At 39.3% G+C, this 19,205-nt stretch overlaps 2 protein-coding genes across 4 annotated transcripts in view; one reads left to right on the forward strand and one right to left on the reverse strand.

Annotated features, from left to right (window-relative positions):
- The window catches only part of rnf123 (ring finger protein 123), a 197,571-nt gene extending 193,702 nt beyond the window's left edge, over positions 1–3,869 (reverse strand). For 2 of the 3 annotated variants that reach the window (XR_014601226.1, XM_084063529.1), the window contains exons 1-3: positions 3,718–3,869; positions 1,034–1,146; positions 349–436 (exon numbers count right to left, since the gene is read on the reverse strand). Coding sequence is in view for 2 of the 3 variants with exons in the window: in XM_084063529.1 (XP_083919655.1) it covers positions 349–436; positions 1,034–1,115 (170 nt within the window). In the remaining variant the exon portion in view is untranslated. Of the gene's footprint in view, positions 1–348; positions 437–1,033; positions 1,150–3,717 lie in introns of all 3 variants that reach the window. The other variant, XM_084063530.1, reaches the window with a different exon arrangement.
- Positions 3,870–6,171: 2,302 nt separating this feature from the next.
- On the forward strand, positions 6,172–17,623 carry LOC311049750 (delta-1-pyrroline-5-carboxylate dehydrogenase, mitochondrial). Its single transcript, XM_084063568.1, has 15 exons — positions 6,172–6,345; positions 7,817–7,910; positions 8,314–8,406; positions 8,713–8,760; positions 9,210–9,365; positions 9,718–9,867; positions 10,287–10,361; positions 10,678–10,865; positions 11,287–11,360; positions 11,558–11,754; positions 12,186–12,233; positions 12,484–12,636; positions 14,654–14,775; positions 15,091–15,209; positions 16,116–17,623. Exons 1-15 carry the CDS (start codon positions 6,302–6,304, stop codon positions 16,226–16,228), a joined length of 1,674 nt encoding a protein of 557 aa, XP_083919694.1. The 5' UTR covers positions 6,172–6,301; the 3' UTR covers positions 16,229–17,623.
- Positions 17,624–19,205: the final 1,582 nt, after the last annotated feature.

The following is a 19,205-nucleotide window of genomic DNA, read 5'->3' on the forward strand; positions in this document are numbered from 1 at the left end:
TTACACAAAAAATTGGGAAGAGGTCTTTGTTCTTTCAGCCCATGGACAATGTATAACAAATCTTTACTAGAGTAATAACTGTAACAACTGTAGAATGCAGCCTTTCTTTATTTTGTTTTTTTGTATTGTCTTGTCCTTTTATTATAAAAAGAATATGTATATACCGGTATATATATATATATTTCCTTTGTTCTGTCTTGTATCCTTGTATGTGTGTTTGTCTTGTGAAAATCCTTTGTTCCAATACAAATTGAGTTAAAAAAAAGAAAAGAAATGATGCCCGAGGTATACTTGGATGTGGGTGTCAAGCAACTAAATATATAAATCAGGCATATGTCGGTACTCTACCTGAGGGAGGCCAGAGCAGGTCCCTGTTTGGTGGAGAGGGGGAATACATGGTATAGGTAGTCACTCAATAACTTCTCATTCACTATGCCTGGATGAGAATAGACAAAAGAGAACAGAATATGACTTCAACTATTAACCCATTCAATCCGGGAATGCATCTGTGTCAATTTAGATTATAACCATTATTTTATACTTTGGCTATTCAAAAATAGCAAATATACAAGCTCATAGCGCTGCACTTGGTGCCACGCTATGAGCTTGTAGATCTGCTATTTTTGAATCTTTTTGCAAATCTATGAATATATATATTTGACATTTTTGACTCAAATCTTTGCTTCTGGGGGTCCCTGGAACAGATTTTTTTTCAGATGGGGGTCCGCGGCCAAATACATATAATTTTGAGGGTCCTTGACATGAAAACGTTTGAGAACCACTGATATAGCAACATACGTTTTTTTTCAGAAAACTGATTTAGAAGACATTTGTAGATGCGTTCCCGGTCTTAAGGGGTTAAGATAGATTGCCCATACCAGGAACCACTATTAGAATTGAATGGAGGTTTTACATCTACCTCTTCTAGTACCCGTTACCCGCTTTGAAACCTTGTATCACCCCTAAACCTACAGGTTTTTTTTATCGGTCTGTATTGTGTAAATCTAGTCAAAAGCCTCACACCATTACTTACCAGTGGCTTTGGGTTTGTCTGTATCCGATGCCAGTCTGTAGTTCCGACGGGTCAGGGCTGTACCGCCCCCCTTTGAGCTCATGTTGTCTGTCTGGAGTCACCTAGTCCATGCACTGCTGGGTGACAACAAACAGCCACATTAATACTTTATTACAGTCACAAATTAAAAGAGTACAGGGTAAGACATTTAGGCTAAAAGGATAACACAAAAAAGACCTAGGGACTTAGTTATTTCCATCGTGGTCCTATGTATTCAATTCATCATACACATAGATAGTATATTAACATATTAACACATGTCATCAACAAATATAAAACAACTATATGTACAAAGGAGAAAAGGGAAAAAACGGTGGCAGTGAATGACACCTCCTTTCGATGGGAATCAAAATATACCTCCTCGTGTGGTCTTCTGATAGATGTTTCTTCTAAATGTGGGGGTTACCAATTAAAGACAGACGTTGAACCTTTACCAGCAACCATTTAAGATGAATGTTAAAGATGAAAATACAACAACAAGAAAGAAAGGAAAACAAAAGGGAAGTGCACTCATGACATGAGAGCCTGGAGTTGGTGTATAACAAAGTTGTAGGCCTATCCTATCCAATTTCAGATATATTATCAACAAAGTCCTTTCCATATTTTCCTAGCTTTACAAAACAAGTCTAGAATACTTTTAAACCCATAGGCACACATTACATACAGATTACTGTATGTCTAAATGTTTAGTGCTACAGTTGTGAAATTGATGCCACAGCTGTACGCACACGCACGCACGCGCACACACACACACACACACACACACACACACACACACACACACACACACACACACACACACACACACACACACACACACACACACACACACACACACACACACACACACACACACACACAAAAACCACAGCAACCTACATACCTATTGCATTATTATGTATTCAAATCAATAACTAATAATGTAAACCACTTCACATACAGATTCTTACAGTAGCAGGTACTTGCTCAAGACTATGAATACAACCGAGTAGTCATGATACTAGGATGCCGTTATCCCAGGCACAATTCTCCCTTGGCTGAAGACCAGTATCCTACATGTTTATCCATGTCGGAGACATTGGTTCCAGTCCAGCCCAGTTTTTTGGACACTGGCTCACTACAGAAAAAGGTGTAGTTGTAGAGATAGAGGATCATGCCTTGATGATCACAGCTAGCTTGCAAGTTCACACAGGGTACTGTAACTCTATCAGTTTACTGCGATTTCAGTCGTCCATGGCAACAGTGCCAGCTACTATTCTGGAAGGCAGGCAGCATACACAGTGGTATGGTGACTCTGAGCTCAGTAAGAACTCACTAGCCAAGTTACAGTAACCCTGCAGGGTCAGCCCTGTTCTAGGTCCCCTCAGGCTGGGGTTTGGGTCATGGTTACGGTAGGGGTTGGACTTAGGCAGTTGTGTGAAGTAACTAAGTACATTTACTCAAGTACTGTACTAAAGTACAATTTTGAGGTATTGTTGAACTTTACTGGAGTATTTTTAAGTATACTTGGGGGAGTATTTCAGTACTTTTACTTCTACTTCTACTACATTTCAGAGGCAAATATTATACTTTTACTCCGTTACAATAATTTGAAACTTTAGTTACTATTACTCTGTAGATTTAGATTAGTATTAGTAGATTTAGTATTTCTACACGGCAGTATTGGTACTTTTACTTAAGTAAAACATGTGAGTACTTCTTCCACCACTGTATGTAGCTATGCTATCCGTGCAGGCTCCAGTCTAAAAGCACCTTAGCAGCTGCTATAACCATATACGGACTACAGTGTATTTGCGCTGCACTATTAAACCCCATAAGCTTAGCTTCAGCCCATCATTAGCCAGACACGTACAGTATTTTGAATTTAATAGCTTCACCTAAACGTCTTGCTAACTGCCTCGCTAGCTGGCTAATGACAGTGACAGTCAGCCACAGAAGCACTGACTGACTGAAGCTCCTCCACGCTGTTACACGGAACTTGGTGGCCTATCGAAGTCTGTCTCTAGAAGTGTTGCCATGTTTTGCGAGAGAAATAAGAAACCATGTCTAAAGAAAACACGCCCAAAAGAAGCAACTTGGGCCACATTATGAGCACTTTAAACCTATTATGCATCAACAAGCTATTTACAAAAACCCTTACAATCAAATGTGGATTAAAAACACACACACACACACACACACACACACACACACACACACAATTCAAAGGGCTTTATTGGCATGAGAAAACATACGTTTACATTGCCAAAGCACACACACACACACACACACACACACACACACACACACACACACACACACACACACACACACACACACACACACACACACACACACACACACAAATGCTCCCCTGGCTGGGCACACAACATTTTCATGAGACTTTTTTTGAAAACCAATGGTTTAAATAATTAATTCAAATCAAGCCCGAATAAGCAAGTACACTTTAGAAACAAGCCCAAAGCAACCACCAATTTTTACAAGCAACTTCACATAAAAACAAGCAGTCGCTTATAATAAGCCAACATGGCAACACTGATGGAATCACGGAATTCAATAGGTCACACATTCGGTGTAACACTGCTATTTTGGTTTTGCTAGAATTGCTCACTGGACACAACAAGCTGGTGGAAAATACAACTTACCCGATACTTTCTTTATAAAATGAGCCTCCTCTTCTCCGTTTCTAATGCAGTATTGTGTATTATCTGTACTAAATGACAGCGATATGTGGCACACAGGTGTCAACGCTGTGTTTTCACTGGAGCCTCTATTTCTACAACAACACTATTCTATGTCAAACGGTTCCCACGTCACGGAGCGTCAGTTGGGACAAAATACGTCGGTTGGCTGAACGCGAACTAAACAGCTGAGTCAGAAAATACAGTACATCCCATCCTACTTGCTGTTGGTTAGTTTCAGTGGTGTAAAGTAACTTAGTAGTCTACATGCACTCAAGTACTGCACTTAGTACACATTTTAGGTATTTTTACTTCACTGGAGTATTTCCAATTGTCCGTACTTTTACTTCTCTACTCCACTACTCTATCTCAGACAAATATTGTACTTTTAGTTTTACTCCACTACAATTATTTGAAAACTTTATTTACAGTTACTTTGTAGATTTGGATTATTATTACAAAACATACATTAACCACTTCGGCCAGCTCACAATGCCTCGCATGGGGACGCATTGTGAGCTTGTACATCTGCTCAAAATCTGTTGATTTTTTTTTTCATACTATGCCTTGTGTACTGACCTCAGTGACCTGTCATTCACCTGATGATACAGCCATGGGACCCCATAAGCGTGTTTGTTTGTTTGTGTGTGTGTGTGTGTGTGTGTGTGTGTGTGTGCGTGCGTGCGTGCGTGCGTGCGTGTGCGCGTGCGTGCGTGCGTGCGTGTGTGTGTGCGTGTGTGTCACATTTGAACGGCAATGGCGCCCTCTTGTGGAACTTTGTTCAACATAAGCAGGGTTGCTGCAAAAAAATAGGATATGAATGATTGACATTGCCTGTTGCCTGTTGCCTGTCTGTCTGTCTGTCTGTCTGTCTGTCTGTCTGTCTGTCTGTCTGTCTGTCTGTCTGTCTCACACACACACACACACACACACACACACACACACACACACACACACGCACAGTAGAACCTCTCACACAACAATGTTTAAATACACTGTTTGCCAAATCGCAAATGCAAAGAAACTATGTGTTTTGGATTGTATAGCTGTGCTAAGGTAGTCTGGGAGCCAGGCCCAGCCCTCAGGGTTTCTGCATATTTTTTTCACTAGTATTTCCTGTTGGGCCATCATAAGTTCATACTGAACACCCCCAACTCGGCCGTTTGGTCTCAGGGGCCCTAAAACCCCTTTGTTGAACTTGATACATGTGTCTGGCAACATTTTGTAAATGCAAGTATTAAGCTACTGCAATAGCATAAATAAAAAGTAATATGTAATATAATATATTACTCTTGATTCCAAGTAATAAGTAATATAATATTATTACTTTTTTTAAGGAGTAATATGTAATAAGTAACATATTACTCTCCTGAGTAATATTGCCCAACACTGCTCATTAGAATATATATGATATGTTGATCAAGGATCTAGAATGAATATAACAAATTGCAAGCTAGTATACAACATGACATGAGAATCAGACATGACAATTAATTAATTGATTAGTATTTGTATTGTATCAGTCAAAAATAGAGCTTCCTGATCAGTAATAATAGCTCTGTCTGTCCTATGAATGGCCGACTATGTGATACATACTTGTCGCTGAATGGCCAGTCACAGCCTCACCCTCAGCCACCTGTTCCATTCAAGAAACATGAGACCAAAAATACATTCTGGAGAATGTGCATCAAAACGGTGTCGTCTCTCCATGTCACATAACTATAGGAAGGTTATTTGTTTACAGAAGTAAAAACAGAAGAAAAAGAAAATAAACCGATAAAAGTGCAAGGAAATATTATTATTACAGTATCTAGATCACCCGCCACAGCCGATGGTGCGGTCCAGTTTGTTGGCACACAAACTGGATGCCATGGCTCGGAGGTATGGTGCGCTGTGAGTGGCTAGTTTGTTGTCAAGCAACCGCTGACAAGCGTATTTGCACCAGTGTTGCCATGTCGGCTTATTATAAGCGACTTTGGGCTTCTTTTTCTGTAAAGTTGCTTGTAAATGTTGGTAGTTTTGCGGGTTGCGGGTTTTTGGGTTGTTTTCAAAGTGTACTTACTTTTTAGGCTTGGTTCCAATTTCTTTTGATCATTATTTAAACCAGCTATTTCTCAAATATTTTCATGAAAACGTTTTGTCCCAAGGGAGCATTTGTGTTGTTAAAATGTTTTTTTCTTCTTTTTTTAATAGCCAATCTACAAGCTCAACGCATTGCATTGTGACGCGTTGTGAGCTTGTAGATCGGCTATTTTCAAATGATGGTTAAAGTGTTCATGTGGCCTACGCTTCTTTTGGGCTGGTTTTCATATCAGGGTTGCTTATTTCTCACACAACATCTGGCAACACTGAAAATTAGCCAATCATAGTGCGACTATGCCTTCAGACTATAGGAACTCAAGATTCTCTAGCCCAACACTCTCGAAGGATTCTTCCCATGTATCTTATCGCTTATTGATAGATAGGTGTATGATTACTGTGATAGTGTCCAGTCTTTTTTAACTTCTACTCATCATCCCATTGATCTGAACTGATCTCCAGTGACAATATGCTGCGTTTGAGGCCGCTGCTCTGCCAGTCTTGGAGAAGAGGGTAGGTACTTTAGGCATAGGTAGTTTCACATGAGCGAACACGAGACTCCTGTCCTGTACCACTGACTTTACTAAATGTCATTTGCAGCAGACAGTGTCTCCATTTGACTGTTCATTTGTAATCATACATGATTGTTGAATAAAGGTGCATCTTTTGACACAAGTACAATGGGTTTGTTATATTCAAAATCCAATTTAAAAACAGCTGTCCATTCCATTTTATGCATAACTATGTCATTGCAATCTTGTGTAATACATCAGATCAGATACCTTTTTCGTTGACTAGTTAAGTAAGTCAAGCCTTCCCAAGCAGTTATCTTGATTGAAACATGATCAAATAAATGCGTGCACCTTTGACACTGACTGCCTGCAGCAGTTCACATAAGTGATCATACACACTAACTGTCAACGTGCAGTCATGTTGACTTCTGATTATATAATCCAAAATACATAGCAATGTGTGAAAGGTATGGAAGATGAGAGTTTTTAGGCAAGCTTTTACTTTTGGAAGTGCTGTCACATTCAGCATGTAATAATATAATAATAGACACCTGTAATAACATTTTTCCCCTAATGTTTATTGTCTTTTTCTCATGGTGGCCATGATACAAAATCACGAAGGCTTGCCTTCATGTGATCGTGATGCACATGAATGAATGACAACCATGTGAAGAATGTTCCTATTTGAGTGTTTGTCAGTGGGAGATTTGGGGCCATGACTATCTTTTTCCACAAGGCTAGCTGTTGCACCCCAGTTGGCCCCTGTCAAAACAGTGACCTTCAGAAAGTTTAGACTTGAGTGGGTAATAATATACAGTATGAAGGGAGTGTGAATGCACCAGAGTGGATATGTCGTAACTTCCCAGGAAAGATTAGTCAGAGAATTACATTACATAAAATCAAGAAATAGCTCGCCAAGGCCTGATTGATGCCTTGTATTCTTTTTCTATTCACATAACTATAACAAAAGCTTTTATTTTCTTCTACAACAGTGTACTGTAGATCATGGTGTCGATCATGTAGATCAACACCAGCCATGATAAAGACCTACCAAGAACTGAGCCTAAATCATAACACATTTTTGAAGAATGTAACTGTCTCCCTTTCCAGTCCTAAAAGATTAATGTGTGGTTATCTCAAGTTACTCATTACCATGAAGACGCATGTGCCAAGCCATCGCTACAAACTGTCCAAATTTCAGGACCGCACTAAACTGATTCAGGCTAGAACCTGTTCACAAGAGGTCAACATCCTCCTTTGGTCAAGATTTTCATGGCCACTGAAATCCTGTTCAGGTCAAAGGCACCGGTTGAACCGTACTATTGACCTGCTGCCTGGTGTGATTCAGACAGTGAAAGGAAGCCAACTGAATTAACCTGGAATCTAATTTTATGGGATTATGTCTTATCTTCTTAAATGAAAGTCTTTGAATAGCATAGAAGTCATGCATTGTTTTGTCTGTCTGTGTTTAGTTTCAAGACCTTTCCCTGTGCAGCTGTTGACGTAAAGAACGAACCAATCCTGGGATTCAATGAGGGCAGTCCAGAGAGAGCAGAACTCCTGAAGGTTAGAACACAGCAGCTCATATTAAGTACAACTTAGTAACAACCATTATGACATTACTTTCACTCTCAAAACCTGTACTCCTTCACTTGAAGCTGTCATATTCAAGTTCTATGAATTAATTGAACTTAGAACGCTCTGGGGCTGCACAGTCGCATAGTCTCTCCATGTTTAGCGTTCATTGAGAATATTATTAGCACATAATAACACTTTTTGTTGAACTAACCATGTCCATAGCTAAATATTTCCTGCTTCTCGTAACCTTATGCTATTGATTGCCAGTAATTCATCCACTCTCACACATATATTTTTGCTGGTGCAATGGTGCATGTTCCTGTACAGAGTGTACTGTAGATTGTCGAACGACTATTTAAATGTTTGCTGATTTACTGGATGTTTTCCACAGGCCTTGGAGGACCTGAAAGGGAAAACAGAGGAGATACCTTGTGTGGTTGGAGATGAACATGTGTGGACCAAAGACATCAGATACCAGCTATGTGTGAGTAGAGTCAACTCCATGTACTGTAATCTGAGTAAACTATTGCCTCATATTGTGGGAAAATATGGATAATTGGGAGGCAGACACTTTCACCTTACAACATTGCTATTTAAATATACAGAATGTTGTGTTTGCCAAAATGTGGGCCTGCATTCATAGACAGCAGGCTGTCATTTATATACAGTAGTTTTTTTATCAGCTGTCTGTGTGTTATCTTGTTTCTGGTGATAAGATTAAATAGGTGCTGTATTCTAATAGCTCCCATTTACATTTGCTTTCTTTTTCTTTTTTTTTCTCCTTTCAAAGCCTTTCAATCACTCACATAAGGTGGCCAAGTTCTGCTATGCTGACAAGGTAATTCACTATTTAAGAAGAAAATTAATATTGTATCTTTGAAATGTGCTACAGTTACATTTGCTATCCTTTTGCTAGGTTTTATTATCAAAGCTTGGCTGTATTTATGTCAAATGTGGGTTAAAGGTAAACAAACAACATTGCAAGTGCTATTGTTGTTATTGTTCACATCATATACAAGCTAAGCAAGTTATTACAGTATCATTATAGCGAGTGAGTTCCAAACAGAGTTCCAGCCTGGGATCAATATCTCTTGGAAGTGTTCAACATCATATTATAGTTATTTGGGGGTCTGTTTTCCCCTCCAAAATCATCATAAAATTATAAAACCTTTACCAAACTTGATAAAAAAACAAAAAAAATATCTCTTTGTCCCACATTTACACAATATCATTACGCCACATTGTGTCTAATAATCCTTCCCTTTCATTTGAATGTGATGGACACAGGAGTTGCTCAACAAAGCCATCTTGGCCTCGGTGGCAGCACGGAGAGAGTGGGACCTGAGGCCAGTCCAGGACAGAGCCCAGATCTTCTTCAAGGCTGCTGATGCCATTAGTGGGCCCAAGAGAGCTGAGATCTTAGCCAAGACCATGATTGGACAGGTAGAGTGATATTTGATGACTTGTGATAGAGATTTTGAATGTGAAGTACATTCTTGAGCTGGTAAGGAACAGCCCTGATTAATGTCTAATGTCCATGGTGATAGTGGTGACAGATACTATAGGCTTAGTTTATTTGAAAAATATGTCTGTTGGCTCATTGGTTGATACGCTCTCCCTAAGAATGTTTCCCTGTCTGAGTAGTATGTAGTACCTGATGATCAGACTGTTCCAGTGTAATGCGTTTAAAATTACTTTGAGAGGAGTGTTTTCTTCAATGCAACTCTACTGAAAATTCCAGGCTATACACATCAGCCAGCATATGTTTTCAGTGTGTCCTATCTTTGGTTTCCAGGGTAAAACTGTAGTACAGGCAGAGATCGATGCTGCTCCAGAGCTGATTGACTTCTTCAGGTTCAATGCCAAACACGCCATCGAGCTGGAAGGCGCACAGCCATTAGATACTCCGGGGGTCACAAACACAGCTCTCTATCGTGGATTGGAGGTAGGAACTGTGTATGTGCAGCGTTTACCCACTTAGGGGACGATCACACTGAGATGCATCACTACAGGTGTGATGCTTCTGAAACACCTTGGCAAAACTAAAATATTGTTTTCCTATGGTACGGTGCCTGGTGTGCCATGCGCTCCTCGGTTGTGCTGCGTATCATGTTTTTCTAGCCGTTTTAGACACACATAATAGTTTAAATAGTCCCCAATTGTCAGCGCCAGGCATGAAGTCACATCGCTCGTCAAACTGCTCAAGTGCAGCAGTAACGTTGGCAGCCTTATTAACCGTTTTCTGTGGACACCGCCTGTTTTGCCAGCGTTTCATACATTTCATACATACAGTTTTGGGTTTGTTGTTTTAATGTCATGAGGGTAACCTTGTTTTTTGTTTTTTTCTTGTTATTTCTCCTCTAGGGTTTTATAGCTGCTGTTGCTCCTTTTAACTTCACAGCTATTGGTGGAAATCTGGCAGGCACCCCCGCTATCATGGTAAGTTAAAATGTTAAGGATTCAGTATTTTTGCAAATGACTTCAACCTGTCCCTTCCCCTTTAACCACTTTCAACCTGGCGTCCCTATTTTGGGCATGTCATTATTGAAATTAATTTATGATTTTTTTCTATCATAAAAAAAGATCTACAAGCTCACTGCGCATTGCATCGTAACGCGCTGTGAGCTTGTAGATCAGATATCTTTGCCACACGACACCATCGCACGACAAATTATAAAATAGGGCATGAGTGATATATCATTCTTTAATCAGTGGAGAGGATTTAATTTGTTGAATTTGTGGTCCTGTTTTGCAGGGTAATGTAGTACTGTGGAAGCCCAGCGACACGGCCATGTCAGCTAGCTATGCTGTCTACAAGGTCCTGCGGGAGTGTGGCCTTCCCCCCAACATCATCCAGTTTGTCCCAGCTGATGGACCTGTGTTTGGAGACAGCGTCACCTCCTCAGAGGACCTGGCAGGCATCAACTTCACTGGCAGCGTCCCGTATGGCCATTTTCAGTTCAGAGTTCCTGTACCAAGTTCTTGTAACACTTTACTTTGCCAGGACCTTATTCAAGTGTATTCTTAAATGTATAGGCAGCAGGCACACATTGATGTTAGCAGTGTTATTCTATATGTACATTGCTTGTCCTTGATCAATACACTTGATGATACAGTGGATTATGGCTAATGTAAAGTCTTCACCTTATAAGTTTCATTACAAAAATAGAATGTACCATTTGATAAATGTGTCTGTTGGTATTATGAAAGTTGAACTCTCTATATTTATCCATAAATTAGTGCAAATATGTATATACCACTATCACTACATATACTGTATGTAAATCTACCATTTATTATACCATGTATTATTATTGTTACTGTTGTTTTGATGTGAAGGTTTTTTTATTTATTTTCTGTTCAGGACATTCAAACGTCTATGGAAACAAGTAGCTCAGAACCTGGACATCTATAAGAACTTTCCCCGTGTAGGAGGAGGTGAGTTGTACTTATATATCCTCTCCAACTGTTGTTCATTGCATGCACAACATCCACTTTAAATGGAACAAAAAAGAGTTGAATGCCAAAATTACAAGAAATGAATTTGTCGCGATGTGATGCATTGTAAGCTTTCGCTATTTGTCGTACAAAATATATGGGCTTAAGTGTTTAACAAGAATGTTCATCTCCTTTAGAGTGTGGTGGGAAGAACTTCCATTTTGTTCACTCTTCTGCGGACATTCAGAGCGTGGTGACTGGAACCATCCGCTCAGCATTTGAGTACGGAGGCCAGAAGTGCTCGGCTGTTTCCAGGATGTATGTACCTGACAGCAAGTGGCCCCAGATCAAAGAGCAGCTCCTGGCCATCCACAAACAGATCAAAGTGGGAGATGTAAGTGGAGGATGTATCTCAGCTAAAGAATCATTAGTGAATACATATTATACTATTTTTAGCTTATATATTTATACTTGTCACATTTTGTGACTGCCACAACTCCACTGTTGTCCTTCACCTAACTTAGATTGGAACATGATTGTTTGCATTGCTGTAACCTTCGTTCAAACCAGCATACACTGTGAACTGTAAACTACTTGGCTGTGTGTCTAATAGTAGCCTACCTAATGCATTTGTTTATTTTCTGTTAATTAGCTAACCAAAACACAATTGAAAAATGTCACAGTATTCCTTTCAGATAGCCTGGTGCATTATACTTTTGCTTTTATAATAATGTGATGTGTAAAAGACAAAACTAAGTAGCTCAGTATTCTGTAAAGGTATTTATCTTAATCTGCTATCGTATACCACCCTTTGTTTCTCTTCAGCCCGTGGAAGACTTCAGCACTTTTTTCTCAGCTGTGATTGATGACAAGGTACAGTATTGATTAGTCACCATATTCAGTACGTATCATCACACTGAGCACCCCTAACTGCGCGCCTGGCGCTGTAGCAATAGCGCCCAGGGAGCAGGGCACTATTAGTTAAGATGGGTAAATGTAGAGGACAAATTTCAGTATGTGAAAACAAATTGACCCAAAGGATTATCACATCTGTAGTACCGTATGCACATTGTCCACTATTACCTCCACTGAAAAGTCATCAAAATACTTATATTCCTTCTAGTCTTTTGCCCGTATAAAGAAGTATCTTGATCACGCAAAGTCCTCCCCTAACCTGACTGTCATCGCTGGGGGAAACTGTGATGATAAGAAAGGCTACTTTGTGGAGCCCACCATCGTTGAGTCCAAAGACCCACAGGATCCCATCATGTGTGAGGTACACTGTCTTCTATGAATGTTGGTTGCTGTGAAAGGAAATGTGAATACTCATATTGTTAGTAATGTTTTTTTGTACATTTGGTTACTTGTGTTGTTATATATTATGTAATTATACTGTTATTGTCTCCGCCAGGCCGAAAGGCATGGCGAGAGAGTATGTTTTCCACCCCGTCCGTCCGTCCGTGTGTCCGTGTGTCCGTCCGTCCGTCTGTGACCAGCTAATCTCTGCCACCGTTGGCTTGATCGCAGCGCCACTGTGCACACACACTCCCTGAATGCCAATTCAGAACCTTTGCCCCACTTTTTTCTCATGGGCCTTTTAGAGCGCCACCAGGAGGCAGATTTGTGCATAACATATTTTTTGACAGTACTGCTACAGATTTTGTCAAAAAATCACGCAAATCGGTACACAGTATCTCTATAGTCATTAAACGAAACGGGTCTTTCAAATTTCTCAAATTCGATCCTGATTGGCTAAAAATGTCTTCCAAAGTTTGCAGGAGTGCTCCGTTTTCAACAAAATGTCTCAAATCATGAACACAGCATGCAATTTCCGTGAAATTTTGCACACATATTTCCACTATGCCGAGGAAGAACTTTGACATTTTTCAAATCAGCCTCATGGTGGCGCTATAACAGGCTGATTTGTGTTTTTACCTATAATTGCACCAATCTGTGTTAAACTTTGTATGCACACTCCCTAGAGGTCAAGGAAAACCCTTTGCCCAGCATTTTTCACATCTGCCTTTTATAGCGCCACCAGGAGGCCGACTTATGTAAAACACATTATTTTATACTACTCCTTCCAATTTTATCCAAATTTCACGCAAATCGGTACACATGATCTCTATAGTCATGTGATCACGACGGATGTGTTTTATTTTTCATATTCCATCCTGATTGGCTAAGATTGACATCTAAAGTTTGCATTATTGGCTTGTTTTGAACAAATTTCCGCAAATCATGAACGCACCGTCCAATTGCGCTCAAACTTTGCACGCACATTCACACTATGTTGAGGAACAAATGCCACCCTTTTAACATTGGCCTGTTATAGCGCCACCAACAGGTCTAATTTAGCGAAACACATGTTTTTAACAAAATGCCTCAAATCACGAATGCAGTGTCCGATTGTCGTGCAAGGCCTAAGAATAAATGGCACCCTTTTCACGTTGGCCTATTATAGCGCCACCAGGAGGCCACAATAGCCTACCTGACCTGGCGTAGACCTGTGCTCCGAGGAGCACTTTTTCTAGTTGCCATATTGTTTGCTTGGCAGAGCAATAAGCCCAATTGATCTATTCATTGTCCTGTCATTTTCTTTTTTGTAAATTTAGACTAAAACTTAATTGTTATAGTTTAACAAGGCTTTGTGTTGTTAGAACACAGGCCATGTGCATGGATGACCTTACATAAGCATTTAAAATGGGGCTTCATGAAAACCTCTAGTGAAGTTTGTTTAGTTAAACAAACTTTAGTTAAACAAACTCAAAACAAACTCTGTTTAGTTAAACAAACTCAAACCAATGTTTCACACTCTGTTTCGCAAACTCATGGCTGAGCCAGAATTTATTATAGGCTATTCTGAATATAGTGTTTGTCACAAAATGTTCCATTTTGACCTTTTCTTTTATGTTTGTGTCTTTATGGTGGGAAATGGGGTACCAGAGTAATGGCTGTAACACACAATAACAGTATGAAGCCCCTTTCTCATTTGAACATGTCCAGGGAATCAGGTCCGATGTTGGCCTTTCACACATACGTAGCATGTAACAGGAAAATGCCCGTTTCAGATGCGTTCACACGTGAAGGTAAATAGCCCGACTGCAACGAAATGTTGCGTTCATACATACAGCCCCTCCATTTAAAGTCTGGAAAGCTTCCATAATACAGTGCATGTGTGTGACTTAATTTACAAAGCTCAGTAATGCATTTTATGGCCTTGCAAACCGTCTCATAAGGATTTGTTTTATTGCTGCAGGGGCTACTTTTTGACATCACTTTACCTTTTCTAGGAAATCTTTGGGCCTGTTCTGTCAGTCTACGTTTACCCTGAGAAAAACTACAAGGAGGTGCTTCACCTGATAGACAACACCTCCCCATACGCCCTGACAGGAGCCGTATTTGCTCAGGACCAGTAAGACATGTCTTACTTTTGTCTAACTTCATTACCCCAAAGGGATAGGAATGTAGTAATACTAGTCTATACCGGTCAGGTGTGCAGTTAAATCTGCTTTTGTATTTTTTCAAACATGTGAAAAGTAATTATCATAAAGCCTGTATGAAGGACACTTTTGTGACACTTCTCACACGTTTGAACATTATAAAATAAAAATGCACTTTTAAACTAATGTATTTTATTGAACGATGAACAATTTAATTGCAAAAACAATGGCTCTGATATCTTTGAACATTTCGGAATTAACATCACTTTTTTGCTGCTTTGTTTCAGGACTGTTATTGATGAGGCAGCCAAGGCCTTAAGAAATGCTGCAGGCAACTACTATGTGAATGACAAATCTACTGGCTCTGTTGTCGCTCAGCAGCCATTTGGTGGCGCCAGAGCTTCAGGTACGAATGCTGACTTGGTTTCCAGCTGATAATTCTGTCCTTCCATGTCATGCCAATAGGGTGAGGGATAATGAAAGACCTCTGCTCATCCACACTTAGCCGTTGACATTATTGTACCATTTGAAACTTTTTTTCGTAAGAAAAAAATAGAAAATAGTCAATTGATTCAATTGTGTACATCATATGCAGCAAAACAAACGGTATACAGGAAAAACAGTACATATCCAGTTATGCAAAATTAACAGACTGGTTGAGAAAGAGAAAAAAAGAAATACATAAAAGAAAAAGAAATACAGTAGTAGTGTGCATTCACACATAACAATTATAATATACTACACATACTGTATGTACATACATATACAATACTGCTGTACATACACACAAACTGTATTCACATACATAAATTATGTTCTCTGTTTTAAGTCTTATTTCCAATAGACGAAAGGATTAGAATCCAGACTGATCTAAGTCTGTTAAATATTGGCTATGTGGCCTGGTTATTTTATTTGTATTGTCATCCACTGTTGATGAAACATAAAGTACAGTATAAGAATTTTACTCTACATTACAATTTTGTTAACAGCTGTATTGTATGTGATAACAGCTCACAAGAGGGCTACATGATAAGACATGTCTAATGAATATGAAAACTGCAGAAAATGACTTGGGACATCAAGTATGGAATCATCTCATCCTTGTAGCTATTTTGTAGTCCAGTGTGGCTCAACATGTTACCATTCCCATCATGGCCTCTCATAAATTGCTCTGTATATATGATACCATAACAAGCTTTGGATAAAGTGTCCTCTAAAATAGCACATGGTAATAATATGAATATTATATGTTATTGCCCATCTGACCGACTGAATTTTAAAAGTCTAAACCATGACCCTTCTTCTCTGCAAGGAACCAATGACAAACCGGGAGGTCCCCACTACGTTTTGAGGTGGACGTCGCCACAGATTGTCAAACAGACTCACGTCCCCCTCACAGAATGGAAGTACCCCTACATGGGCTGAGGAGAAGTTAACAAAGTACTATTACCCCGTCCCAACCTTGTCCCTCCATCCTTATCTGCCCTGAAACCTCTACCCCCCACCCAGCTCCCTGCTGAAGACATGGCAGTGAGTTGAAGAGAGAGCATGTCGTTCTACCCTGTCCCTCAATGAATCTTGCACTGAACCGAGCAGAAATGTTAAGAATGTAATTTTAGCTTTTGAAAATGGGAAGGCAGTGCAATAGTGTTCCCCTGGTGGTACTGTTTGTCCCGGGCTGCTTGTGTCACAGGAGAGTGGTACGGCAAATTTTGTTCAGTCCGTCCTCCCACAGTCTATCGCAGTGTAACAACCTATACGGTGTGTATATGAAGTTACATTGTATTTTATGTCCACATTAGGGCATGTCTGCTCTATTCATCCGAGAGTCTGGCATTTTCAAGGTGTTCTCACCCCTACTGTCCATGTAACAGAAGTTGGTCAAGCTCAAAGGTAAAAGCCATCTGTCGATGGGACTTTTCTGTTAGTGAAGTTGATTTTTACAATTTACTTTAATTTACCTATACTTTACTTTGATTAGGTTATTATTATGTCAGTAGTGCCCCCAAAAATATCTAGTAGTGCACACAAACTGCTTGTGGCAATGTTAAATCACATTCTAGTACTACTAATTACAATAAAATAAAAACTTGAATCATATCCTACTTGGTGCTAATACAAAAATAATTGTATATTTGCTCTTGTGCTGTGGTTAAGTAGTTTGAATTTCTCAATGAAATTCCCATCCCTATTTGAGTTTCTGCAGAAACACAGAAACAGTGATTCTTGCACCTGACAGCTACAGTAATAACATGTAATGAAACACAAATGGCAAATAATATTTGCAACTTACCTTTGGTTTGAACATTTTGCATGAATAACTTGGGTGGGGTTTACTACTTAAGGATTATTCAGCATCTGTATTGTCACCCCTGTTGACAACCCAACTATATGATTGTCTAAACTTTCTGATGTTCAAGTGTGTTATAAACTCTACCCATTCGCTATTTAATGCCAATTGAAAATAGATAAATCCTCAGGATGCTTTGCAAATGCTATTTGGCCATTATCTGTTACTGTGAAGCTGACTTGAAGGCAGACTGCTGATACCTTGGTTATACTTTACTTGCTTTGCCAGCTGATCAAAATAACCTCATAATCTATGTAAGTAACCTACTATCATTTCACTTCTGGGAAATTTTCATAGTGTTTATAGTTTTAAAAGTTCAGGGGAATATATTTTCTTAAAAGCATTTTATATTTTAATTGTTGATTCTGTCAGCAAATGCAGCAGGTTTTACTGTATTCAAAATGTGCCTGTGTTGATTCAAAACTGCAAAATGACTTGAATTTGTAACAATTAAATTATCTTTAATTCAACTATATTTGTCTGTTTATAACAACATTATATATAAAGTTTAGAATGACAATGCTGAATCAGCATATTGTCTTTCCCCCCTTTTATGGCACTGGTCTGACTGGGAACCAGTCCTGTGGGAACATGGAGCTGTCAAAGTACAAAGGAGAGGTTTACAACTACTTGTCAGGATGTAGCGAGTGTTTGATAGCACCTCCAGATTGACTGACACTCACACTCACGCAAGCACACACACTCCACGGCACACTCCTGTAATTTTGGTCTCGGGGAGATGCTGTCACTTGACCTGATGACAAGGAGTGAAATATTGTGGAGTGAGAGTCACACCTTTTTAAGGGTGATTTACTTTAACTTTTCTCAACAAACAACTCCTGTTTCTCACCACAGATTGCTTGACACCTGCTTTTTCTTTAATCACAGCCCTGGACCTTATGCTAATTTTAAGGTCTTAACTAAAAGATCTCTGGGGCCCATTCTTAATATGATCAAGCATGCAGAATATGGAATGTTTGCACTTTGCAGATGAGAACTTTCAAGACAATAGGAATAATATAGTCTTATTTACATTTGCACAATAGACAGGGGGTCAATCTTTCAAGTTGTCCAAGCATTATGCAGGTCCTTCCATTGTTAAGCCATGCTGGGAGCATCCCTTTGCAAAATATTCTAATACATAAAGAGACGGAATGCATTGTTATGCATAATGAATGGACCAAACCATATAATAAAAGTGGGCTGGCATGAGGCATGCTCCGAATACCTCTCTCACTATTTAAATCCAAATCGGCTATGATTATTGGGGTGTGATGCTGCCCCATTGTTGGCTTCAGCAAACAGATCAACACTAATTCAACGGTCGGATATCCAACGGTTTACTGTCAGACAGGGGTGGAAAGTAACTAAGTACATTTACTCAAGTATAGTACCATTTTTAGGTATTTTTTACTGGAGTATTACCATTTTTTTTCCTTTTACTTCTACTCCACAGAGGCAAATATTGTGCTTTTACTCCACTACAATTATTTGAAAACGTTAGTTACTAGTTACTTTCTAGATTTTGAATATTACAAAACACACTAACCACTTCAGCTCTATATATATATTTTGGCCATTTGAAAATAGTAGATCTACAAGCTCACAATGTGTTGCGGTGTGACACATTGTGAGCTTGTAGATCTGCTATTTTCAAAATATTTGTAATACATTTTGAACTTGTGAAATGGAACATTCTGCACAATGAGTAATTTTACTTTTGGTACTTTAAGTATGTATTGATGCCGATACTTTTGTACTTACTACTTTAAAAAAATAAAATAAAATGTGAGTACTTTTACCACCACTGCTGTCAGACATAATGAAGCCTCAATTTCTGCTCGCTGACATTGAAATGTTAAGCTGCTTATTACCATATGGCCATACTTGGTTACAAGCAATAAAGTGCAAACTGGGGGATTGGGGGGAGCTGCGAAATGGGACGCGCACTTCTTAACAGTGTTGCCAGGTTTTGGAAAAAAAGCCCAAAAGAAGCAACTAGGCCACATGAGCAATTTAAATCACATGAGCCTATGCGTCGGCTATTTGAAA

The sequence above is a fragment of the Gymnoscopelus microlampas genome (genome assembly GCF_963454915.1).
Source record: "Gymnoscopelus microlampas genome assembly, chromosome: 7".
NCBI classification, from domain to species: Eukaryota; Metazoa; Chordata; class Actinopteri; order Myctophiformes; family Myctophidae; genus Gymnoscopelus; species Gymnoscopelus microlampas.

Excerpts from the sequence above, each read along its gene's own strand:
- LOC311049750 (XM_084063568.1), top strand. The coding sequence starts at position 6,302 with ATGCTGCGTTTGAGGCCGCTGCTCTGCCAGTCTTGGAGAAGAGG. Across the intron at positions 9,868-10,286 it reads CTCTCTATCGTGGATTGGAG|GGTTTTATAGCTGCTGTTGC; the intron begins GTAGGAACTGTG and ends TTTCTCCTCTAG. Across the intron at positions 10,866-11,286 it reads AACTTCACTGGCAGCGTCCC|GACATTCAAACGTCTATGGA; the intron begins GTATGGCCATTT and ends TTTTCTGTTCAG.